A 26,741-nucleotide genomic window follows, 5' to 3' on the forward strand; every position below is an offset into this window, starting at 1 on the left:
GTTTTAACAGAAATATTGTTTAATTAAAATAAGTCCTACATGTTTTACTCACATCTTTATATAGATTAATGGTTAATTTTTAAAAAGACTTTTTTGTTTTTTTTCCTTACTTGCAGGTTGAGCAAACATTTTATATCAGTATTTCTGGAGTTAGTGAAGCACCCCAAGAGCTGGCAGTTATCCCACTTGGAAAAACTATACAGAGTTCTCCATCTGTTATAATCATAGCTGAAAATTCCTTCATAAATGATGGCATAGCAACCATACAAGCAGAGGACAGAGACCTGGATCAAACTATTGCCTTCACTTTGCTAGTTGATGATGAAGGACAGTTCAAATTAGATAAAGAAGTTGCCTGCAGTAAATCACAGGTTTAAGCCTCAATACAAACTGATTTACCATTTAAAACTTAAAGATTTTCTTAAAACTTAAAAACCCACTATCAGAAGTGTTAACTGGCCTTAAGATTTTAGGAGATTAAAAGATACTAAATGACACTACAGAACATCCTATTTCCAGTGTTAAATGCTCACTTTTGTATATGTCATTTATCCCCTAATATTTTTGTACTGGCATGTTAATGTATTTCTGTTAAAAATGTGTTTCAGATGAGTTCTATCATTTGCAGAACAAATCTATTATTGGCTAAAACTGTGAACTTTGAGAAGAAAAATAAATACACAATCATCTTTGTAGCAACTGACTCTGAGAAACAGCAATCTGCTTTTACTTTAGTGATTGAGATATCAGATATTGAGGAGCCTCCTACGGTATAAAATACAATACGGAAAACTAAAAAATTCTCTGTCATTCTATTAGATTAGCATTTTTAATTGTTAAACATTGAGTACACTATTATATCCTTATTTTATCTAAGAAAAATGTGGAACAGAATATTTACTTTTTGTAACAAATTAATTCACAGTTGATCTTTTAGTTGCTGCATTGTAACTTATGTGAAGTCATTATCTTATTTTGCTAATTTATTGTAAAAATAATTATTTAATTTTTTTAGTTTGTATCTAAATTGATAGTTTTGTATTATTACAATTAACAAGTAAGAACAATCATAAAAATTGTTTAACATTTTTTTCTACAGAACATAATTTTTAACTCGCCCTCATTGTCAGTATGGGAGAACAGTGAAAACATTGTTGTGGGCAAATTCTCTGCTGAGGATGAGGACAAAAAGAACTCCCATACATTTACTTTAATGAACAACAAAGATAATGTTTTTGTAATAACAGCAGACGGACAACTGTCAGTTGTTTCAGGTTGAATAGACTTCATGTTTTTTAACAATTCATAACTTCCAATTTTATAGACACAATAATGTAATCAGGCTAAATTAAAATTTATTCTATATAATTTAAAAAAAAAACCTTTTCCTAGATAAAATATTGGGCATAGAAAATGTATAATTTTGTATTCAAATTTAATTATTAAAAAAGCTTTTAAGCTGTAGACAGCAAATGCTGATATAAAATGTTATATAAATACAAGTATTAATTGTCATATAAAAATTATATTTCAGGTGCTGCACTTGATTATGAAGTGAAGAATTCCTATAACATCACAGTTAGAGTTACAGATTCAAGTCCATCACCAAATAATTTTTTTGAAAAAATCTTTACTGTCGCTGTTTTGAATGTCAATGAAAAGCCAAATAGCTTAAAGCTTAGCAACAATACAGTGAATATTTTTTAAAATTTAAATAACTAATGTTTTTTTTCTTAAAAGTAAAAATATATTGGGTTTTAATCATAATTATTTGAGGTTTGCTTTGACAGTTCCCTAAACTTGTATGTAACTCTGCCCTAAGCTTTATATTCCAACACTAGCTTTTTAAACAATAAATCTAACCAATTGATTTTTGCAATTTATCTTTTACTGATTTTCAAAACCAACAACATAAACTGCTTTTTTACTATTTAAATAATCAATTATTTAAAAATGTTATTTTTGTTATATATAATAGATTTTTGAAGGAAGTTCAGTGTCAACTATAATAGGAGATTTGTTAACTGAGGACCCTGATAATAAAATTTTGGACCTGAAAACTTCTTTGCCACAAACTTTTGAGTACAAGCTATTGGATGATGCAGATGGAAGATTTGAACTGTACCAGTCTACTATTAAGGTACAAACTTGAATTGTTTAACTTTTTGCAATCCTTTATTATTTTAATTACTATTTTCCCTCTGTTTTATGTACTATAGCTCACACTTTGCTCTGGTATCTTTGATGACAGCTCACACAAAAGGGAGCACAGTGCACTGTTCAGTGGTGTGGCCTGGACTTTGAGACACAGAAATATCACGTGATTCTAGTACAAGTTACAGATTCAGGCACACCAAGCCTCTCGGCCTCCTTCTCAACCACCATCCAAGTTTTAGATGCCAATGACCCTCCTGTGTTGTCAGACATGTCTGTCACACAGCTGAAGGAGAATATGACAGTTGGAGATGTTGTCGCTAAGTTGATTGCTACAGATCAAGATGCTGGGCAAAATCTTACTTTTTCTATTGGAGATGAAGGTAAATTCACTTTAATTGAAATTTATGTTTTTTAAATGAAAAATAAATCTTGCTATTCTTTCTTTTCTCTAAACACTTATATTAATTATTCACTTTTAACAAAACTTTAGCATCTAGTCATAACAGTGATTTGTTTCTATTGAATGGAAATAAATACCTTGAAAACTGAGTTGAACAGTAAACCTTTGATGCTTTGTCCAATATTTAAAAATTTGACTTCCTGAGTTTACCATTATGACTACTGTAGTAGCATGTATCATGATTAAGATTGTTATCATACAGGCACCCACAACTTCAGGGTTGAAGGAGACAAGCTTGTTTTGGCTAAACCATTGGACTTTGAGACAAGTTCAGTTGCCTCTGTTGAAGTGATTGTAACTGACTCTGGGGTGCCTTCAAAATCTGTAAGTTTTGGACACAGTTAATGATATGAACATTATACTTTATAATGTATGCATAAAGAGTAATTTTTCTAAAAAATATGTCTACCATAGGGAAGAGCTACATTCAAGTTTGATGTTTTAAATGTTGGAGAGCCTCCACTGTCAATCAACATAGAAAGTATTCTGGGAAATCAAACACTTAGTTTTCTGTTGGATCAACCAGTTGTAGCTGAAACAACAAAAGCTGGCTCTGTGATTGGTCAACTCCTGATTTCAGACCCAGACAGCCAAGATGATATATCTGCCTTTGTATCTGGAGATATTTTAAAGTCTAATAAACCAAACTGTACAAATCGAAATACGGTGAGATAAGTATAAGCTTTGAAAACAATGGTCCTGTCTTTTTCTAAATGTGTACGCTTATATTGTGAAAATGTTTACTAATGTTTCACAAGCTTCATATGGAAACTTAATAGCTAAATAAAAACAGTTAAATAACATGTTCAATACTTAGATTATTTAATAAATAATTAAGAATTATATTTAAAACTTATTTTCCATTCATACAATTATAATGTCTTTTTTTGGGATGAAAATGCAACCAGTGTTTTTGAGATTTATTTTAAATAAAAAGTTTTTAGCATGAAATCTTGGTCATCAGGGCACTTACTGTGTGGCAACTGTGCTGCTGGGAAAACCATTGGATTATGAAACACAGAGCAGCTTCTCAGTCACTGTGTTGGCAGTGGATAAATATGGCCTGCAGCTGAATAAAACATTTTTAGTCAAGGTGAAAGATGAAAATGATGCTCCACAGGTAAACAATGGTGGTAAAATATGTTTTTACTTTAAAATTATAAATATTGTAAAATATGTTTTCACTTTAAAATCATAAAATGGTAAAATATGTTAAGAATTAACACTTTTTAAATAATTGGAAATAAGTCCTTTGAAATGAATCTTATAATATATGTTTATCCTTAAACTTATTTGAATTCATTATTTGACTAAATGTAAATTTTTATAATTCATGATGTACAGACACTTCTCATTAACAAGACAGCTGTGGACACAATACAAGTGAAAGAAAATTCACAAGGGGTCACAATCGCTACCCTCGATGCTATTGACCCAGATAAAAACCAGACATTTATTTTTACTGTTATTGGAAGCTCCCAGTTTACCACTGCAGGGAACTCACTGAAGGTGAAGTTTGTTCCAAAATTTTAAATCTGTGCAAACTTGTGTTTTTACTAATTGAAGAAATTTTAAAAGTAAAAATACTAATACATGTTTTAAAAAAAAAAATTAAATTGAAAATTAAATATCAAATGTACTTTACTATGTATGTGTTTATATTGACCTATTTACTTTATATTTTTACTACTGAAATCTATTATCTTAATTTTTAATTATTGCACAAAACATTAACATGTTATAGTTAACTTTCTGAAACTTATAATTTTATTTCTAAAGGTTTTACCTAATGCAACCTTGGATTATGAAACTGCAAAACTATTACATGTAAAAATCAAAGTCACTGATAGTGGACAGCCCCCTTTGTCTCTGGAGAAAGATATAACAGTGGAAGTCCTTGATCAAAATGAAGTACCAACTGGCATATCCCTAACCAGGAGCAAGGTAAATTAGTTGGTTGTTTTCTTTTTGCATTCAAGTTGATTGGTATCTAAAGTCACTTTAAATGTTACACATTTTGAAGAGTACTTTGGATTTCTTAGTTGGAATTTTGAAAATCTACATGTTCAATAAATGTGTCCTTGCCTTAGATATCAAAAGATGCAGATGTACATGTACAATAAATATTTATCCTTGCCTTAGGTATCTAAAGATGTACATGTACAATAAATATTTATCCTTGCCTTAGGTATCTGAAGATGTACATGTACAATAAATATTTATCCTTGCCTTAGGTATCTGAAGATGTACATGTACAATAAATATTTATCTTTGCCTTAGGTATCTGAAGATGTACATGTACAATAAATATTTATCCTTGCCTTAGGTATCTGAAGATGTACATGTACAATAAATATTTATCCTTGCCTTAGGTATCTGAAGATGTACATGTACAATAAATATTTATCCTTGCCTTAGGTATCTGAAGATGTACATGTACAATAAATATTTATCCTTGCCTTAGGTATCTGAAGATGTACATGTACAATAAATATTTATCCTTGCCTTAGGTATCTGAAGATGTACATGTACAATAAATATTTATCCTTGCCTTAGGTATCTGAAGATGTACATGTACAATAAATATTTATCCTTGCCTTAGGTATCTGAAGATGCAGTAGTTGGTGTAGAAATTGGCAGCTTTATCACCACAGACCCAGATAACAAAGGAGAAATGAGACAAAAATTCACATATGAGCTGGTAGACAATGGAAATGGCATCTTTGGAATCTCTAATGGATCACTGGTTGTCAAGGATGCTAAACTGGACTATGAAGTGAAAGCCTCTTACATAATCAAGGTGAAGGTGACTGACAATGGCAGCCCCCCTCTCTCAGCACAGTTTGATATAGAGGTACAGGTGATGGATGCTAATGATGCTCCCACTAACCTGCAACTTTCAGGTTGGCCTATAAATTAAACAAATTAGCCATCAGCCCATAAACAGAAACTATTACATTAGTAAAATATAATTTAACCTGATATATAATTTAAGTATAAAAATGAACTAAATTTGCTATAATTTTAACTTAACAAGATATTTTAAACCAGGAATTCGGCTATATATATTTTGTGTGTGCTTGTTTATAATTGAATTTTATTTGCAGCTTGGACAGTATCAGAGGCTGCTAATATTGATACTGTCGTTGGAAATTTATCAGCTCAGGAATCAGACATTGGACAGACCATCAGCTTTACCATTGGCAACAGCACAGACTCTTTTACTGTTAAAGATATGCGATTGGTTGTCAGTGGTGGTCTAGACTTTGAAACTGCCCCAAGAGTCAACATTGAGATAACAGCAACAGACAATGGCACCCCAACCAAATCTGTTAGTTTCAGAAATTTAAAAAAAAAATTATTTTGATTTTATTTAAAATTAATGGATGCAATGAACTGTAACATTTGTTTATTGACTTAGGTTGTACGAATGTTTACCATCACTGTGACAGATGTAAATGAGCCTCCAATCCAAATGAATTTTATTGCTTCACTGGCAAGTAAGTTTGCTATTGCTGAAAATGTTCCTGTAAAGACAGTAATTGGAACCATTGAGACTTATGATCCTGACAATGTTGACAGAGCTACATTGGAAGTGACAACTTTATCATCACCAGTGTTTAAGCTGGACACAGCTGGGGCAACTTGTGCAGTGGTAAGTTTATCTGGCAACAATTCCATTAGGAGATAAATAAAGTGAATTTTGTTTAATAATGAAAATATACATAGTTACTTCTTGAATTTTTCTTTTTTTTTTAATCTGAATATTCAGTTAATCCTGTACAAGCTTTGAAAAAAAAATTTTTGCAGAAAATAGTAGCCTCAATGGGATCAACCTTCACGATTTGCACCCAAACTGTTTTGCTGGCTCAAACTGTAAAATATGTTGCTAACTCACCACCATTAAACCTGGAGGTTCTAGCTAAAGATAAAGGTCAACTAACAATAAAAAATAAATGGTTGTTTGTGGTGAATGACAGTAATGATGCTCCCTATGTAAGTATAGATTTTCTTTACTTTATGTTTTAGTCAGATGTATGCTTTCCTATCCCAAGCTATCATTTTTGTTAAACAATTAAAACATTAATGACCAAATATTTGTCCTATAGTGTACCTTAACTTTTACAAGAATTAGCATAACAAAACATGTAGTTTTAAAGGAATGTTTGAACATAATGTTGTGGCACAACTTTTTTACTTGGATTAAACTGAAATTCAATCAGATAAATAACTCACATTTGTATTTTAATTATTGACTGAACTCTAGAGTGGAAACTCTCATGTGTAAGTTTGATGAAATTTTATACTTTGAGTAATAACATGGCATGCACTATCATAATCATTTTAAATCTAATTTTAAAACAGAATATATCAATAGCTGCTGATAAACTGGAAATTCCTGAAAATCAGGCAATTTTTAAACTAGGAGCATTAGATTGTGCAGATCCAGATATTGGCCAAAATCATGCATTTCAAGTAAAGAAATACCTTATTTAAGTATCAAAATAAAATTTTTATAAAGTTTGTTATTGTGCAAGTGCATATTACACATTACAAAAGAAGTAAACATTTCATTTAAAACAAAATGTCCTTTATTATACTTTTAACTTGTTTCTCTTCCAGCTGTTGACATACTGGGAGATCTTCAGAGTGGAGTCAGGCTCACTGTTAACCAGTTATGTGCCTCTAGATTATGAGAAGCAGTCAGTTTACACAGTGGCAATCAAATGTGTGGATGATGGGGAACCAGCTGCAAGTTTTACCAAGAATTTTACTGTGACTGTTACAGACATCAATGAAGCTCCCTCAGATATTACATTATCCAACAGTGAAGTAAGAATTTTTACAGTTTTTCTATCTGAATAATTTCTATTTATTTAAGACAATAAATTAAAGCAGCTAACAGAATTTTTTAGTCTTTTTCTTTATTGAAATTAAACTAAATTAGCTAAAGAACTAAAGAATGCATTCAGCTGAAATATTCTTTCTTTTTATTTCTCTCACACATATCTGTTAGGAATTTATTTTTATTTATTTTAAATGTTTCAATTACTAAAAATTTTACATTGCTACAGGTACCAAAAACAGCAAAAGTTGGTGAGACAGTTTCATTCATTCTTGTGGTAGACCCAGATAATGCTGGCACAGAAAGCCCGAGGCAGAATCACACATGTGCTGTAGTTAAAGATGAGACTGGAAGTTTTAAAGTTGGCCAAGATGGAAAAACTTTGCAAGTAAAATACTTTATGATAGTAAACTAATTTACTTTAATTACATCTTTTGAAAATATTTAAGAAAAACGTTTTTTTTTTCTTCAGATAAATAACAAACTGCCTTTGAACAAAACAACAATAAAGATAACTCTCAAATGCTCAGATAATGGACAACCAAGCTTATTTTTTGTCAAAGATTTTGATATCTTTGTATCAGAAACAGTACAAGTTCCAAAAGCTATTTCAATGAAGGGGCCAAAAACAGTTGCAGAAAACACCATCAATGTTGATGTTGGAACATTTTCAGTTATCAATGCATTAACAGAAACTGAAATTTTTGGGGTAAGGTTGTGCGAACATTTGTGCTGTAGGTCCATCTTATTTAGCAGTAGATCTTTACAATGCACATATTGTGTAAAAATTAGAAAATAAAATACATGCAAATCAAATAGTGGGGCTTGTATCTTTAATACTTATTTTGTTGTTTATAAATTTTGATTTATATTTTTGATTTATTTTATATTTTGATTTATATTGCCTTATTGTATAATATGAGAATCTGTTTTTTTTTTAAGTTAGTTAAAATAAGGATTTTATTTTAGCCATTGTAGAGGCAACACTCTTTTTTAATTTATAAAAATATATTAAATATATTTTTAGGACTGAAATTGTTATTATCCTCAGTTCTTCATCTTCTTTGACGTAATCACCATAGAACTACAAAAGGAAATATTTAGAATTGAAGAAAATAAATTAATAATTGATTCACCTTTGGACTTTGAGAAAACACCCAGTGTCACAATCAACTTAACAGTGTCTGGCGTTGACACCATGATGAATGAAATAGAATTAAAAGGATCATTCAAGGTATACAATCTTTTTTATATAGATTTTTGTCCTGCCAAGTTAATATGTGAAATTATTCAATAAAATAACTTCCAAATGAATTTAAAAAATAAATCTTAAAAAGTTTAAATATTTATTTAAAAGATGCTAATATTGTTTTGTATTGTGACTGTTATCAAATGATTTTTAAAAAATCCAATTGATGATTGAAGATAAAAGTGCTGGATGTTAATGAGCCACCACAGCAGATCAACATCTATGGTGGAGGACAAGTGGCAGAAAATTCTGCTCCAGGAACAATCATAGGAGACTTAAACACAGTGGATCCAGAGCCTTATCAGACTTACACGTACACTCTCATGTCTGTTGCTGCTGGGTAAATTTAAGTAGAGCAGCTAATGTCTATTGAAACATTATTGAGCAAAATGAGTTGACACCATTAACTTCAGCTGCCATTTTGAGCAACAATTCTTTAGTAGGACTGTTAGTTGGTTGAAACTAAAAACTTAAAAAAAATTCATCCAAAATTTATTTGAATGACCTTGAACAATTATATAACCATACACTTTTAATAGATGTTTATAAAGAGGTATTTGAAGTATTAGAAAATGATGTTTCAAAAGAATTATGTTTAAGAGTTGCAATAAATAGTGAAACTGAAAATTTAAATAACAATGAAAATTATTTGACAAATATTGAGTTCTAATTTTTCCTTATTTTATTGCATAATGCAACTGTTAATTTTCTATAGCATAAATGATTTATTTCTAAGTTAATTAGTTGGATGTCATAACAATTTATTTTAGCTTAGATGCATCTCAGAGTCTTCCAGAGTTAGTGACTACATTTCAAATTATTGGGCGCACCTTGAAAGTAGGATCAAATAATACAGCTTTAAATTTTGAAAAGGTTAAAACACTGAGCTTAGTAATTCAAACAGTGGATTCTGGAACTCCCCCTCTAGGCCTGAACTACACCATCAGAATAATTGTGACTGATGTCAATGATCCTCCTACAGATGTCAGCCTCAGCAATAATTTGGTTGGTTGATTAGAGTACAGATCTTTCTAGTTTTAAAATCCCATTCATAATAAGCAATATTTTTAAGCTTTAAAAAATGAAAGTGTTTGCAATATTGTAAAAATAAAAATGAAGTGTCTTATTTTTCAGTTTTTAATCACTTTAAATTAATGTGTATTACAAAAATTGAACATAGCACATTTATTTAAATAACCCACAGATATTATTTCTATTCAAACTTATTTATATTCCTGTATGTGTCTATGATGTACACTTTCTGACCTCAACCTAAAGGAAGTCAAAGCATTAAATGATTAGAGAAATTAAAATATGTTTTTGTTACTTTCTAGATAAGAGAAGATGCCCATGTAGGAGATTTGGTAGGGGTACTGGCAGTTACAGATGAAGATGGTCCACAAAATCACAGCTGTTTGGTCAATAACTTGGATGCTGTCCCATTTACAGTCAGCTATCATTTTAATCATCATTTTTTGTTTAAAATAAATGCGTTTTGTTGAAGCCAATGGGATTATCTTATGTCAAATTTTAGAATAAAACTTTTTGAATGAGCTAAAAACAATTTGATTTATGTCTGATTATTATTTAATATAAACTTTTTGTTAATAGGTAGAAAACAGTCTGAAGTTAAAAGTTAGTAGGCTGGGTCTAGATTATGAAAAACAACGAACATATGTTGTTGAGGTAAAATAAGTATTAGCTTTCTAAAAAATAATGTAATGTTAAAAATAAATTTAGCAAACATTTTTTTTTTGTTTCTGTTTAGTTGAATTATCAACTGAACTGATAAAAATTTAAAATTACTTAAAACGATTTTCAAAATAATTTTTGTGTGCATGCCTTTGTATAAAAAAAAATCCCAACAAATAAAAAAAAAACTTATCATTAAATATTTTATTCTACATCAGGTAACATGCCAGGATGATGGTAAAGATGGCACCCATCTAAGGATTTCCAAATCTCTGACAGTTAATGTGAGCAACGTGAATGAACCACCATATGACATTGTGCTTTCTAGACAAGATATTGATGAGAACAATGTCATTGGACAATTAGTTGGAGAAATAATGGCTACAGACCCAGATAGCCAGCAGGTTTACCATTGTTTTCTGCATCCAAAGATTTTATACACATTTATTGATAGACGTGTCAGGTAAATAAAGTGCATTTGGGTGTTTTAATACACAGCATTATGTATGTGCATTTTTTTTCAGGTTTTCATTTCTCTTGAGGGTGAAACATCTAACTTTGAGATAAAAGGAAATGGCTCATTAACTGCCAGTGCTGTTTTTGATTTTGAAAAGAAATCATTTTACACCATTAATGTGAAAGCAACTGATGATGGCGGTCTTTATTCTTTAATTACTTTTGTAATTCAAGTGAGTATTGTCATGGTTTTCTTCTTAAGAAATAATTATTTATATAAATTAAATTTTAACATTTATGGACTTAGATATAATATTCTATAGAAAAAATGAAAATTAGTTAAATTCATATGGCCAATCATTTGCAATAAAAAAGCTTCAAATGTTACATTTTCTTTAACATTTTTATTGTTAACTAAAGTTTATATTAATCTCACAAACTTTTAAACTAGCTTATCACTTCACAGATAAATGATATTAATGAGAGACCAACAAATATAATCTTGTCAAATAACACTGTGTCTGAGAATGCTAAAAGAGGAACTATCATAGGAAATATTCAAGCCCTGGACCCAGACAGGAATCAAACCTATCAGTACACAATTACAGAAGCCCCTCCAGCAGAAGGTAACAGGAATTTTACATTGTGAGATCTGAAATCTTGTGTTGAATATATTCAATAAGGAAAATTGTGTTGGCTTATAAAAATTTGATAAAGTTATGGAACTAACTGAACAACTTACAGTTAAAAATATATATTAATTTTGTTTAGAGACTAATGCTTTAGAGTAGATTATATTTTTTTATTAAAGGTTTGACTGCCTTTTAAAATTTTATGTAAAGTTTTAAAAATATGTTTTTTTCCCCCCATAACTATTGTCAGGTAACTTTGTGCTTATTGGTAATAACCTTGTGGTAGGGAGATCTGAACTGAACTTTGAACTTTCTGATAAGTACAAAATATCAATCACAGTCACTGACAGTGGACAGCAGTCTTTAACAGTAAGCTTTTTCTTTCTGCTGTATGGACAGTAGAGAATTCTAAAATGTGCCTTGGACCTAAAAAAACTTGATTTCAATTGTAATATTTCTAGCTTGGCTTTGATATCAGAATCAAAGAGCCAATGATCCTACCAAATGCAAAGTTTAACCAATCTTTACCCCTACTCTAACATTAGTTAACCAGACAACCATTTCACCCCCTTTAACATCTCTGTTCCAGCTAGACTTTGATATCAGGATCACAAATGCTAATGACCCACCAACACAGATTGTGCTGCATGAGCCACTGATTGTTACAGAGAACTCTCCACTGTCCACTGTGGTGTCAGATATTTTTGTGGTAGATGAGGATAAAAACCAGACTCATACATGTAGTGTGCAAGAAAGTGAAGCACCATTTTCTGTAAGTTTTGCACACAAAAAACTACAATGAATTATTTTTTAATCATTCGTTGCAAATATTGAGCATGTATAAGTTATTTCTTCCAATTATGACATTATCAACACTACATGTTGTATCAAATGTGTGTCATATGTTGTATCATATGTTGTGTCATCTGTTCTGTCATCTGTTCTGTCATCTATTGTGTCATATGTTGTGTCAGCTGTTATGTCATCTGTTGTGTCATCTGTTCTGTCATCTGTTGTATCATATGTTGTGTCACATGTTGTGTCATATGTTGTGTCACATGTTGTGTCATATGTTGTGTCATCTATTGTGTAATCTTTTCTGTCATCTGTTGTATCATATGTTGTGTCATATGTTGTGCCATATGTTGTGTCATGTGTTGTGTCATATGTTGTGCCATATGTTGTGTCATCTGTTGTGTCATGTGTTGTGTCATATGTTGTGTCATCTATTGTGTCATGTGTTGTGTCAGCTGTTGTTTCATCTGTTGTGTCATCTGTTTATGTTACAGATAAAGAGGATGGAGAATCAAAGACTCCAGTTGATAACCAGTGCTGAGGTCAGCTATGAAAAGTACAGCAGTTACCAACTTACCATTGTTTGTTCTGACGGAGAGTTTGAGATTGAAAAGGTACTTAGTCAGTCATCAGTTCTTTACTTAATCAGTCATCAATTCTCTGGTTTAGACAACATCATTGTTATTTTTTAAATTCCCTCTAGTATGAGCTTAACTAGATAAAATGGATACGATCTTTAAAATAAAAATAAAATAATTTGTTAATTTATAATTGATTTTGCAAAAAAAATTCATAATTGACTTTGCAGAAAAATTTTTATTTAAAAAAAAAACAAAACAACTTGTTTAATTAGGTTGTAGAAGTAGCAGTTGAAAATGTGAATGAGCCTCCAGTGTCAATAGTCCTAAATGGAGATGTTCTATCTGCTACTTCCCCTGTACCATATGAAGTTGGAACATTGGATGTTACAGATGATGACAAAGGTCAAGTTCATACATTTAGTATTGTGGGAGCTAACTCTGACTTGTTTGAGGTTTGTTGTGTATGATACAAACTTTATGTTTACAATTTATTTTAGCAGTTATTTATAAAACTTATTTAAAACAAATATTCTAGCACAATGCTTTCTGCCCATCAATTCTTAACTTTTATATTTTGTTCAATAGGTACAAGGTACAAATCAGCTGTTCCTTGCAAAGTCAATTCCAGTTTATTTTCTTGAGCAACAAAATCCAGCTTTAAACATCACCATAATTGTAGCTGACAATGGACAGCCAGCCATGACTTGCCAACAGACCTTAAAACTCAGCATAGTAGACATTGATATTGAGGAGCTCAAACTGCCAGAAATTACTATCAGTCAAAGTGTGGTTCGTAAACAAATTACTATCAGTCAAAGTGTGGTTCGTAAACAAATTACTATCAGTCAAAGTGTGGTTCGTAAACAAATTACTATCAGTCAAAGTGTGGTTCGTAAACAATTCTTGTTATATTTTACAGTTGTTTGCCCAGAATTAGTTTAGTTACAGTCAGCCAAGGTGTGGTTTAGTAGAAAATTCTAGTTACATTTTACAATGAATTACCCAGAACTTATTCTTATAATTTTAGTTGACGTGAAAACAGATATTTGAAAGTTATTTTTATTTTCTCTTGTTTCATGCAGGTCCCGGAGAATGCTACAGAGGGGTATGTAGTGGGAGTGATCTATGACCTCAACACAACAATTAGTGCCTCAGTTACTTTCAACATAACAAGTGATAATAGCTCAATGTTTGCTATAAAGAATAATAAAGAGTTGGTACTCACAAGGAATATCAGCACATTTTATGGAAATTCTGCACAAGTGGTCATAGAGGCTACAAATAGACAAACATCAGTAACAAAGTCAAGAACTATAACTGTTGTCATCTCAAGATCAGATAATTGTTATGATAATGGGAAGACCTGTCATGAAGCTGCCCGATGCACTCAGATGAGTGGCACTACTTACAAATGTATCTGTAGTGATGACTTTGAAGGAGATGGCTTTACATGTCAACAAATTGACCACTGTAAACTTCAAACCACTGGGGAACAGTGTTTACATGGGGTGTGTAAAGATGGAATCAATTCTTTTCAGTGTTTGTGTAATGAGGGCTACACAGGAAAATTGTGTGAAGTTTCTCCAACTGAAGAAGATCCTTGTCAGAATAATTCCTGTAGAAACAATGCTGCTTGCAAGCCAACCAATGACAAGAAAGATTACATCTGTGTCTGTGGTCCTGGTTGGACAGGAAAATTGTGTGACTCCAATATTGAAGACTGTACACCAACATCCTGTCCAGGAATAGAAACATGTGTTGATGGCATCATGTCCTTTTCTTGTAAATGTCCAGCTGATAGAATAGGCCATCAGTGTGAATTTTTTGTTGATTCTTGCCAAGTTGGCAGCTGTTCTGCTGCTGAAATTTGTGTACCAAAACTCAATGTTAAGGACAGGATTTGTACATCAAGTGATAAAGTATATAAACAGAAGCTGGACTGTTCCAATAAAAATGATACAGAGCAATGTAAGAACCAATTTATCACATTTGTTCAAGAAAACGGACATTTCCCTTCAAAATCCTCCAACATTTCAACCACCAGAACCAAACGAGAAGTTGTTCATGTGGATTTACTTGATGACTTCACATCACATTTCTATCCAAACTCACGGGTCAAGCGTGAAACAAGTGTCCAAAGTAAGGTCATAATGTATATGCTGGACTACACTAAAGCTGAAGAAAATATTATTTTGGTCAGATTTGTGGTGATGGACATCAACTATAATCCATATACTCAAGTGGACATTCTTGTAGCCTTAGCTTCTACTTGTTCATCTATTGGTGAGTTGAATTACTTCCCTTGTGTGGGTTATCAACACTAGACATTATTTTTCTGCCTGCATTTCAATATCAAAAATGTTTAAAAAGAAAACATTTTTAAGGTACCAATTTATGATATAAAGGTACATTTTTAAATAAACTGTAAGTAAACAAAGTGAATGTGAAAGTGAGTTTAATAGAAAATGTGTTGTTTTAAAAGTAATGAAAAAGAACATAGGTTTTACATTAAAAGTATTATCAAATTGCTACATATAAACATAGAGTTCTTTTTTTTAAAAGATGTAACAAAATGCAATTTTTAAAATTTCAGCAAACAGTGGTCAATCTGAAACATCTTTTTGCCCATCAATACTTCATGATTATAATGATTACATAGCACCACCTACAAGTGTTAGACCAACAGAGCTGACCACACAAGAAGTGACCACAACAAAGAGCACCACAGCAACGAAGACAGCCACTGATATCTTTGATCCTAGATCCAATGCACATCACCTGTTACCTGCAGAGCTGTGGGTGTATGTGTGGCTTTGTTGGATGGTAAAAACATTTCAACTAGTTGTTTACATTCATTCGAACCAAGTATTCAACTATAGTATTTTATAATTGCTAATGATAATAAAAATATGGTTTAAATTTTTAATCATTACCAAAACAACAGATTTTACAATTCGTTCTTCAAAGTAAATCTTTCTGTTTCTTTGCAGATTGCTTTCATTTTTAGGAGTGGATTCTTATGAGGTCACATGACCAACGCTGTCTCGGAATAAATTAGCAGCTTGACCCCACACTATTTATTTGATACACATTTGTTTGATACACATTTGTTTGAAATATAACTTGACAAACAATGCATAAATTGTATGTAATCCGACATTGTTTACAAAAATAAAATTTGTTGAATTTCAAAGACCAAATAACATTTGTTAGAAATTTGTTTACTTATACTTATTCAGTTGTCATACTTGATTGTTTTTAATATAAACCTACTTATTTTGGCTATACATGTTTAATTCGTTTTAAATGCCAAATTATTTGTCTATAACATTTTTAAACAGCTTAACAGCTCATCATTTGGTGCATGTACACTTTTTGTTAGCAGTCGGTATTTAGGACGCAGATGTTGTTGATTAAAGCAACAATTTCGATTATATTTTGATTTGTCTCCCTTGCAGCTTGGGCGCTGAATCAAAGCGTGAGACGTGAGACTGTTAAAACGAAATGTGTTTGACTTCAATATTTACAACATGCGATATATGCAATCTATACTTTTACACCGCGGGTCAGCGGAAAGGTGCGTGTGGGAGTCGACGGTTTCTCTCTCGATTAGGCTTAGTAGAAACGCGTCTATTGAACTCGGATTAAGGCTTGTCAAAGCAGTGACGATTATACCCCCGCCATCTGTTACTGTTTGATAGAAACTATTTATTGACTTGAACATTTTTTTTTTGCTTCATTCCACACCTTAAAGGTTTTAAACAGCGGGTTTTTTTTTGTATTTTTAAAATATTCATATTCATTTTTATAACGATATCAGCACAAAGTAGACGAAGCGGAGATAGCTCAGAGCGTGACGACCAAGTATTTCACGACTATAGCTCACACTGGTAAACAACAACAGCAAGCTGTGGGCAAATGTGCTCGAAATATATGAGTCATATTTAGTTCTTCCATTTTTACGTCCACGAGGAAGAGTCCGAAAAAAGTTGTTCGGATGTGTGCAAAGTTTCTTCCAGGCACCTATTGGGAGGGGGGGGGGGGCGCTCCGCCGAGGTGACAGAGATAGTGGACATAAGACCAAGGTGACAGATAGGGGACATAAGACCGAGCTGACAGATAGAGCACATAAGACCGAGGTGACAGATAGAGGACATAAGACCGAGGTGACAGATAGGGGGCATAAGGCCGAGGTGACAGAGATAGAGGGCATAAGGCCGAGGTGACAGAGATAGGGGACATAAGGTGGAGATGACAAAAAGATTTTCTATAATGAGCTGGGTCTCAACTATTCCTTGTTTATCTCGTGTAGCATGTTAATACTATCCCAGATTTCTAGTTTTGACTATGCTCAGTAGACTCTCAAGGGGACCAATTTTAAAAATGTACTTATGTAACAAAGCAGTAGCGAGCTTCCTTAAACTTTCTTGTGGGCCCTGTATGCCTGTGTAACAGAGAGAGATGAGATGACACTCCCAGTGACATAGGGGTAAAGAAACAGTGATACTTCCAGACTTTTTTCGGGCACTTGAAATTTTCGGGGTGGGGGGGAGGGACTAATATTTCCGGGGGGGCGGACACTGTTAAAAGTATATATTTTCTATATAATAGTTCGGAGGGGGGGGGGGGGGGGGGGGCTAAGCCCACCCGAAGAGATGCCTGTAAAGAAATAGTAGATAAAATTGCGACAAAACCGCTCGTTTTTTCGAGAAAACACTTAGTGATTGAATGTTCTTCGAAAATACTACTTTATAATTATACTGCTTTATGAAAACTTGATACATGACTCAGATTCTTATTGTTTTTGAGTAATTAGAAATACTTACCGGAAATCGCTCAAAGATTGATAGATACCTACAATTCATATGTATAAAATTCCGTCCACCTAACTGGAAAAATACTCATACGATCGGTATTTTAGAAACTACTGATATCGAAAAGTCACTTTTAAAATGAACCTTACTCAGGGAAGTGTGAAACAATGAGATTTTTAAAAAAGTTTCGACTTTGAGTGACTGAAACAGTTGCATGGTATGACAAAAATGTATGATATGACGTGAAAGATGCGTGATATGACGTAAATGATGTGTGATATGACGTAAAAAGATGTGTGGTATGACGTAAAAAGATGTGATATGACGTAAAAAGATGTGTGATATCACGTAAAAAGATGTGTGGTATGACGTAAAAAGATGTGATATGACGTGAAAGATGCGTGATATGACGTAAATGATGTGTGATATGACGTAAAAAGATGTGTGGTATGACGTAAAAAGATGTGATATGACGTAAAAAGATGTGTGATATCACGTAAAAAGATGTGTGGTATGACGTAAAAAGATGTGATATGACGTGAAAGATGCGTGATATGACGTAAATGATGTGTGATATGACGTAAAAAGATGTGTGGTATGACGTAAAAAGATGTGATATGACGTAAAAAGATGTGTGATATCACGTAAAAAGATGTGTGATATGACGTAAAAAGATGTGTGATATGACGTAAAAAGATGTGTGACGGGAAACTTGTGCACAAACAAATGTACAAGGGATTTTGTTTTAAATCGATCATTTATAGGACACAAATACTGTAAACTTTTCTAATTCAATTACATTTAAGCTCAGTTTAAATAGCCCAATATATCTTGGCCAAAAGGTCCACCATAATATATTGGTCAGTCAATAATTAACGCCCTGGACATTAGTCCAACAGAACTTTTCAGTTTAGACGCTGGTGCAGTTGGTTTGAAATTATCAACTGGTTTTGTACTTAAAGCTTTAGTAAAACACTCTTATTAAGCTCACAGTAGTCAGCTGATCTCAGACAGAGATGATTAAATTTTCTAATAAAACCCAGTCAGCTGATCTCAGACAGAGATGATTAAATTTTCTAATAAAACCCAGTCAGCCGATCTCAGACAGAGTTGATTAAATTTTCTAATAAAACCCAGTCAGCCGATCTCAGACAGAGTTGATTAAATTTTCTAATAAAACCCAGTCAGCCGATCTCAGACAGAGATGATTAAATTTTCTAATAAAACCCAGTCAGCTGCACCTCGGGAAGTTTGCCCCTCCCCTCCCCCTTCATCCGTGGGAGTCAAACACCTGGGGCAGATATCGAATGCCCTCACACCATAGGCTGAGCGAGATATTTGTTATAAAATGTTTATTTATGCAGGAATCCTTTAGAGTTTAGACATATGTTGGTGTTTAAATCTGAGGCGAAAACAAATAGATCTATCTGGGCGCAGGATTTATTTAATCTCACTGATCTTTCCAAAGGTTGGTGTCCAGAGTGAAAAAATGTTTATCAAGCTATTTCAAAGTTATTTTAGGGATTGTTGATCTCACAAGCTGGTGGTGTGTTGGGCTATGTAGAGTTATAAGCTGGTGGTGTATGGGCTATGTAGTGTTACAAGCTGGTGGTGTGTGGGGCTATGTAGAGTTACAAGCTGGTGGTGTATGGGGCTATGTAGAGTTACAAGCTGGTGGTGTATGGGGCTATGTATGCTAGAGTTACAAGCTGGTGGTGTATGGGGCTTTGTATGCTAGAGTTACAAGCTGTTGGTGTATGGGGCTATGTAGAGTTACAAGCTGGTGGTGTATGGGGCTATGTATGCTAGAGTTACAAGCTGGTGGTGTATGGGGCTATGTAGAGTTACAAGCTGGTGGTGTATGGGGCTATGTAGAGTTACAAGCTGGTGGTGTATGGGACTATGTAGAGTTACAAGCTGGTGGTATATGGGGCTATGTAGAGTTACAAGCTGGTGGTGTATGGGGCTCTGTAGAGTTACAAGCTGGTGGTGTATGGGGATATGTAGAGTTACAAGCTGGTGGTGTATGGGGCTATGTAGAGTTACAAGCTGGTGGTGTATGGGGCTATGTAGAGTTACAATCTGGTGGTGTAAGGGGTTATGTAGAGTTACAAGCTGGCGTTGTATGGTACTATGTATGCTAGAGTTACAAGCTGGTGGTGTATGGGGCTATGTATGGTTCAATTAGGGAATTTGATTGCTCAAAATTCTGATGAAGGCAAAGAAATTGAGGATAAAGAGCAAAGTGGTTTTATAAACAAAAGGCAAATATAAACTGATAAAAGTTGATAAGCTTTGAGAAACTATTGAAGCGTGAACGGAGTGTGAGGGCATAAATCAAAACCATTTTTCAGTCAATCGAAGGTCAAATGTTTGTCCCAGTCACCCACCACTAAGTCAATGTGACGAAACATCGTGGCACATCGTTTTAAGATGAAATATAAATTAATATAATATATGCTGACAGCGTAATGTTAAAGCTTGAAATATACGCATAAAACTTACACCAGCACAACATACAACATCCACACACGCATTCAGTCGTTGCCCTGTAAATCATCCCATCAAAAATCTCCCGGATTATCGTTCTTGCCGCTCGCCGAGACAACAATCAATACAAAAGTTGTGTCAGGAGGCGTTTTAAAAAATGTTACGTTTGTGTCAGCGTGGTAGACATTGGTCTTTAACAAGAATGTTTATTTTATTCGCATGTCATAATGCCCCTTTGACAGTTTAATTTCCTATATTAAAGGTGGACATAAAAAGCACGATATTATAACTTTAAAATTGTATGTCACACCATCCTCCCCATCTGAGTAACACCTTTGAGAGAAAATTTCCGCTTGATGTGTTTGCCAAGTTCGTATATTTCACAAGAGGATTTCGTCCTTTGGATTTTGACAGTTGTTGCTGGCTTATTCTCTATTTTAATTGAATTATTTATTACTCGTGTGTATTCAAATGATCAGTTATGCTTTTTCAACTTTTTATTTGGTGATCTAAATTTAGTTTCAAAAATAAAATAAAATGTGGCGTAGGCCTATGATTAACACATTTTTAAAAATTCGTTATTAGTGAATATTTATTGTTATCAAAAGAGTTTACACATCATCTTCATATGGATTTAAAAAATTGTGTTCCCGTCCGTGTTAGGTTTTGTTGAGTTGTGGGGTGTAAATTTTGCTAACCATTTTCGTTGTTATAACTTTGTTACTTGTAAGGGTAACTATTTATATTTATCCTTCTGTTCCTAGTTTGATAAATCTCGAGGTTTGACGACTATAATGACAGGTGCCTGACTACCGGCATAGCATGAGTCGCCGAAACAAGCAGACAATATTGGGTCAAAGAGCTATCTTTGTAACAGTCCTTATTTTAGGTCTAGTTGAGTTAGCTGCCGGACAGGCCTGTCTTCCAGTTGACTGCATCACATCCGAGTGGACAGAATGGACAGAATGCTCCCAGTCCTGCGGAGACTCTGGCCTCAGGGCGAGAACGAGGCAGATTCTGGCAGCCGAGAAATGCGGCGGTACCTGTAACGCCACCGTCTACGCCAGCGAGCCATGCAATCGAGTCTGCTGTCCGAAGAATTGCGTGTACACCCAGTGGACAACCTGGGGTTCCTGTCGGTGTGCGGATTCCGACTGTGACGCCCCTGGATGGTGGTCAGTGTGTTTCAGATGGAGAGACATGATCAACGCGTCTGCATGTGGGGGTTATTGTGATTTTATCACATACGAGTACCAATGTGGAAACCCGTGTTGCTACAAGGATTGCGTTATGGGAAGGTACATTCACTATTCACTCATCATTTCTTGCTGAATTTATTTTGTGTTCATTAACTACATTCAAATAATGAGAAATTTAATATTTATATTTCGATGAGCTTGTACATTTTGAATATTGATGGAGTGGGAGTAGATTGATGAGAAAATAAGTAGCCTATAACGGCACGGCACTTTTATAGGTCCCTAGACAGCAGAGGCGTAGCGACCCTTCCCGGCGCCCGGAGACAAACTTTTCGATTTGCACCTCCCCCTCAAGATTTCGATTTGCACCCCCCCCCCCTCAAGATTTCGATTTGCACCCCCTCAAACTTTCAATTTGCACCCCCCCTCAAGATTTTTATTTGCACCCCCTCAAACTTTCAATTTGCACTCCCCCCCCTCTCAAGATTTTTATTTGCACCCCCCCTCAAACTTTCAATTTGCACCCCCCTCAACCTTTCAATTTATTTTTCCAACCCATTTTGGCGCCCCCTAAGGTCGGCGCCCGGGGACATATGTCCCCCCCCCCCCCCTCGCTACCCTACTGCTAGACAGAAAACATTCATCAAAGCCCAGCTAGAGAAGTAGATACCACTAATTATAGAGGCAATATAGCTGAGTGTTCACGGCATAAAACATGTTCAAAACAAACCAATCGACATAGTTATTATATTTTTAGTACACTAACTGTCACTTTTTTAACCAGTGAAATGTTATTTTTTTCCTTTGATTAACTGTTTTTTTGTGATAAAGTTTGTTTTGTTTGTTTCTTCCATTCTGCATAAATTGAAAAGTCATGGAAAATCCTACTTTTACGAGTTTTTATAAAATACATCGCACTCTTAACAGATTAAAAAAGAATTTTCATTGTAGAGAAAAGATCTTTACTGCTTTTTCCCCACCTGACTATTTCATTCGCGTAAAATTAATTAAATATTGTTTATGCTGTTTTAAAACAAGAGAATAAATATGAAACAAATTTTAATTAGAAATACTTCTCTAGGGCTACATGTATCGGGCTCTATTTATGACGTCATCGTTATTTGTGTTTACAATGTACGCAACAAAGTATTAAATATAGAACATCTACTTGCCTAGCAGACGATACCCTCAGACTTTATAACTTTATGAACATGTAGATCTAGTGTCTAGATCTGGATTTCCAGATCTACTATAGATTTTAGATCTAAGATATAGATCTAGAAAGAAGGTCTAGATCTAGATCTATTTTAAAAAAAAAAACAGATAGATCTAGATCTAGTCCTTTTAATTTTAATAGGCCATAAACAGTGGCCTAACACTACAACATCTTACATCTAGAATCTAGATTTTCTTATAGATCTAGATCTAGTCTTATATTTATTTTTAGTTAGATCTATAGGCCTAAGTCGATTAGGTATTAGATCTAGATCTAGACTTTTCTAGATCTAGATTCTAGATCTCTAGATACTATACTTAGATCTAGACTAGATCTACATCTAGAATATATATTTTTTAAAACGCTGCTTAAATTACACTTAAGAAGGAGTTGTAGGCTGTGGTGTGACGCAGTGGTGTAGCGAGGTCGGGTGTCACCCGGTGCTGCACTTAATGGTGTCACCCCCCAGAGGCGTAGCGACCCTTCCCGGGGACAAACTTTCAAATTTTCAATTTGCACCCCCCCCCCCAAACTTTTTTGATTTGCACCCCCCCCCTCAAACTTTCGATTTGCACCCCCCCTCAAGTTTTTCTCTATATATTTTGCTATCTTTTGCCATCTTTTGCCTTAGTGTCACCCGGTGCGATCCGCACCCCCCGTCCCGCCCCCCCCCCCTCGCTACGCCTCGGGTGTGACGTCATTTTTTCCATTTTTGTTTTGTTTGTAACAATGTCCCACAACAACGGAGATGGTTTGTAAAATCAGCTTATCGTTCTAAAAAAGGCTTAAGCAATTACAAATAATCTAAGAGCTTTAAAAAAGTAAATTTGATCTCACCCAAGTCTTCTTAACTCATCCGTTAAAACAACCCCTAGATCTAGATCTAGATTTTAGATTGATCTAGATCATGGGTCTCCAAACTTTTCAGTCCGAAGGCCGCGTTAACTAGAGTCTATCAAATTTCAGTTCAGGGACCAGTTTCTTCCTGGCATGTCTTTAATTTTTCTGGTCATAGTTCCTCAGCCATCGCCAACAAACGTTTTTTTTCGTGGACAAAAATATCTCCGCGGGCCGGATAAGAGGACCTCGCGGGCCGCATACGGCGCGCGGGCCGTATTTTGGAGACCCCTGATCTAGATGAAAGGGTATGTGAAAAAAAACAACCTTGTACTCTATGAAAAAACACGAGTTTGACCAGTCACAAATTGCTTTATGAAGTATGCTTTCGTTTATTTGGTAATAAATATTGCAAATTTTGTATTCATTAGTTTCTTTTACATGCACGTTAGTACAGTTTTTCAAGTTTAAAAAAAAATATGAAGTGAGTTTTTATAGTCCAACTAAACAGCGCAAACTTTTTTCCTCGGGGGGGGGGGGGGGGGGGCACTGGTAAAAGTATATTTTCCATATAAGTTATATTCCGTTCAGGGGGGGGGGGGGAGGGGGGGCGCAGAGGCGTAGCGAGGGCGGGGCGGGGGTGCGGACCGCACCGGGTGACACCATTTAGCGGGAGGGGGAGGGGGTGACACCAAGGCAAAAAATTGCAAAATATACAGAAGAAAAATGCTTGTTTGCCAGTTCCATTAATGATTAATTGAAGTTAATTAGTCTTTTAAGTACAAAGCGACAATTATTATGAAGTAAAAGTGCTAACTATAGAGAAAACAATGTTACATCCAACTGTTTTATTAACAGACTAGATAAAATCGTTACTATTAGTATTAAGTCTGCGGTGACTATCGCATATACGTGTACGCGTATGCGGCATATAGTTAAAAATTATTGGCCTATGTAGGTCGACACACACATATTTATTTTTTTATTTATCACTGAGGAGGCGGTAGATGTTATTCGAGAGGATGGGGGAGCCTCTCCGGAAAAGATGACTGGAAGAAACTCTTGCTGGAATAAGCGACTTTCTTATACAGTTGTAGTCATATTATGTCTTGCTTCACAACACGGTTTATGTAAGAGATGATACGAATTTAATGTTAATTTCAATGTACAATCTTGTGTTGTTAGCTGGGGAGCCTGGGAAGCGTGTGATGCTCGGTGTGAATCTGACGGCCTCAAAGTGCGAAATCGTTTGGTCATTCAGGAGCCAGATTGTGGCGGGAAAAGATGCGACTACGAGTCCGAGACTACCACGTGTAAGGGCCCGTGTTGCCCTCAAGATTGTGTTCTGGGCACCTGGAGTGACTGGTCTGACTGTTCCACTATCTGTGGTAAGTGTTGTGGTGTACTCTCTCTGGTAAGTGTTGTGGTGTACTCTGGGGGTCATCCATAAGTGACGTCACGCTTTTTTGACGATTTTTACCCCCCCCCCCCTAAAATGACGTCACACCTCAGCCTCCAACCCCCCCCCCCCCTCAAAATTGCAGTTGAATGTTTCTTAAAACATCAATATTTTTCCAAAATCTTGTCTGAACTATGTCGAAATAGTGTATTTTAATCAATTCCCTATTGCAATTTATTAAAACAGTTTTCTAAAACGCGAAATAACGACAAAAATTATGTTTTCTAACATTGCTTTTTTGTAATGCAAAAGTGTGACGTCGCACCATCTGACCCCCCCCCCCCCCTCCCCTCATCACACACCGTCACAAAATTATATAATTATAAAATAATATATGACCTATGTTCAATTTTCATATCATTCGGCGCCCATGCTTTTATTTTAGTCATACTAGCATAGTGTAGCTTTAATAAGGTTACATTAAACTATATTTATTTTTTACATTTTTGTACATGTTTTTAGTTTGTGATTTTTAAAAAAAATGTATCTATCTATATATATATAAAGCAATGTATGTCTGTGTGTTTGTGTGTCCTTTATGCATTACTACACCTCTCATCACATCGCCGTGAAACTTTGGGAAGTTGTTGTGAATATTCCTGGGGAGGTTTCTGCGAAAAAAAAAAAATTCAAATTCGCAAGGGCGGCGCCACGGGAGGGTGCGACATTTCTCTATATACGGTATATAAAAATAATAAAAAGGAACTGCAGTGACACCATTCTCACGATCGCCATGAAACTTTGGTAAGATGTTGAGAATACTCCTGTGGAGGTTTTTGCGCAAAAAACATTTTCAAATTCGTAGGGGTGGCGCCCCGGTAGGGCGCGATTTTTTTCTCTATATACCGTATATAAAAATAAAAGTCGATTTTGTTTTGGCATCGTTCATCCGATAGCCATGAGACTTTGGGGAGTTCATTATACCACTCTAGGAAAGAGTTCTGTAAAATAAATGTTAATTTCGCAAGGGCGGCGCAACGGGAGGGTCCGATTTTTCTCTATTTACGGTATATAAAAATAATAAAAGTTAAGTGCAGTGACACCGTTTATCCGATAGGCATGAAACTTTGGGGAGTTCGTTATAAAACTCTAGGGAAGGGTTCTGTAAAAAAAACATTTTTAATTTCGCAAGGGCGGCGCCACGGGAAGGTGCGATTTTTCTTTATATACGGTTTATAAAAATAAGTCGATTTTGGTGTGACACCGTTATCTGATAGCCAAGAAACTTCGGGGGAGTTGATTAGAACAATTCAGGGAAGGGTTATGTAAAAAAAAACTTTTTTTTTAATTTCGCAAGGGCGGCGCCACGGGCGGCTGCGATTTTTCTTTATATACGGTTTATAAAATTTCGGTTTCACACCGTTCATCCGTGTACCATGAAACTTTGGGGAGATGATTAGATCACTCAATGGTAGGGTTCTGCAAAAAATATTGTTTAATATTGCAAGGGCGGTGCCCCCCGGGGGGAGCGATTTTTTTTCTCTATACACGGTATATAAAAAATAAAACTCGGATGCGGTTCATCCGAGTGCCATGAAACTTTAGGGAGTAGATGAGAATACCCCCGAGAATATTTCTGCGAAAAAGAAAACTAAGTTTCTTACGGGCGGCACCATATAGGGTACAACTTTCGTCAATACATGGTTTGGCGCCCAGAGTTTTAGAGCAACTAAGTTGGCACTTGGCATCCGTTAATCGAGCGTCCTGCATAGCGAGTAAGGGGTACTACTATATTCAGCGGTAAAACTACAACAGGCTTCTAAAAATAACTTTGTAACGCGAGGAAATCCTTCTGTACAGTTTCGTCACCTTGCGAAAGATGAAAAAATTTACTTTTTGAATATGAGGAGCTTACTGT

General features: G+C 34.6%; 2 protein-coding genes across 2 annotated transcripts in view; both read left to right on the top strand.

Annotated features, from left to right (window-relative positions):
• The window catches only part of LOC131944493 (protocadherin Fat 4), a 30,884-nt gene extending 14,619 nt beyond the window's left edge, over positions 1-16,265 (top strand). The window contains exons 30-64 of the mRNA XM_059305161.1: positions 117-371; positions 609-770; positions 1,100-1,274; positions 1,535-1,692; positions 1,979-2,140; positions 2,252-2,537; positions 2,820-2,941; positions 3,032-3,283; positions 3,582-3,737; positions 3,962-4,126; positions 4,397-4,561; positions 5,220-5,520; positions 5,725-5,948; positions 6,039-6,272; positions 6,428-6,613; positions 6,983-7,093; positions 7,241-7,450; positions 7,693-7,851; positions 7,936-8,172; positions 8,515-8,697; positions 8,889-9,052; positions 9,483-9,717; positions 10,047-10,160; positions 10,324-10,398; positions 10,623-10,808; positions 10,929-11,093; positions 11,327-11,486; positions 11,743-11,861; positions 12,082-12,264; positions 12,782-12,901; positions 13,141-13,320; positions 13,454-13,657; positions 13,951-15,151; positions 15,462-15,691; positions 15,859-16,265. Of these exons, the coding sequence (XP_059161144.1) occupies positions 117-371; positions 609-770; positions 1,100-1,274; positions 1,535-1,692; positions 1,979-2,140; positions 2,252-2,537; positions 2,820-2,941; positions 3,032-3,283; positions 3,582-3,737; positions 3,962-4,126; positions 4,397-4,561; positions 5,220-5,520; positions 5,725-5,948; positions 6,039-6,272; positions 6,428-6,613; positions 6,983-7,093; positions 7,241-7,450; positions 7,693-7,851; positions 7,936-8,172; positions 8,515-8,697; positions 8,889-9,052; positions 9,483-9,717; positions 10,047-10,160; positions 10,324-10,398; positions 10,623-10,808; positions 10,929-11,093; positions 11,327-11,486; positions 11,743-11,861; positions 12,082-12,264; positions 12,782-12,901; positions 13,141-13,320; positions 13,454-13,657; positions 13,951-15,151; positions 15,462-15,691; positions 15,859-15,891 (7,272 nt within the window). The 3' untranslated portion in view covers positions 15,892-16,265. The remainder of the gene's footprint in view (positions 1-116; positions 372-608; positions 771-1,099; positions 1,275-1,534; positions 1,693-1,978; positions 2,141-2,251; positions 2,538-2,819; positions 2,942-3,031; positions 3,284-3,581; positions 3,738-3,961; positions 4,127-4,396; positions 4,562-5,219; positions 5,521-5,724; positions 5,949-6,038; positions 6,273-6,427; positions 6,614-6,982; positions 7,094-7,240; positions 7,451-7,692; positions 7,852-7,935; positions 8,173-8,514; positions 8,698-8,888; positions 9,053-9,482; positions 9,718-10,046; positions 10,161-10,323; positions 10,399-10,622; positions 10,809-10,928; positions 11,094-11,326; positions 11,487-11,742; positions 11,862-12,081; positions 12,265-12,781; positions 12,902-13,140; positions 13,321-13,453; positions 13,658-13,950; positions 15,152-15,461; positions 15,692-15,858) is intronic.
• Positions 16,266-19,484: 3,219 nt separating this feature from the next.
• The window catches only part of LOC131944494 (protocadherin Fat 4), a 52,972-nt gene continuing 45,715 nt past the window's right edge, over positions 19,485-26,741 (top strand). Inside the window, exons 1-3 of the mRNA XM_059305162.1 lie at positions 19,485-19,772; positions 20,974-21,470; positions 24,610-24,812. Coding sequence (XP_059161145.1) covers positions 19,485-19,772; positions 20,974-21,470; positions 24,610-24,812 — 988 coding nt within the window. The remainder of the gene's footprint in view (positions 19,773-20,973; positions 21,471-24,609; positions 24,813-26,741) is intronic.

Source organism: Physella acuta, unplaced genomic scaffold (assembly GCF_028476545.2).
Source record: "Physella acuta isolate Inbredline_101_S28 unplaced genomic scaffold, ASM2847654v3 ptg000494l, whole genome shotgun sequence".
Lineage (NCBI taxonomy): Eukaryota > Metazoa > Mollusca > Gastropoda > Physidae > Physella > Physella acuta.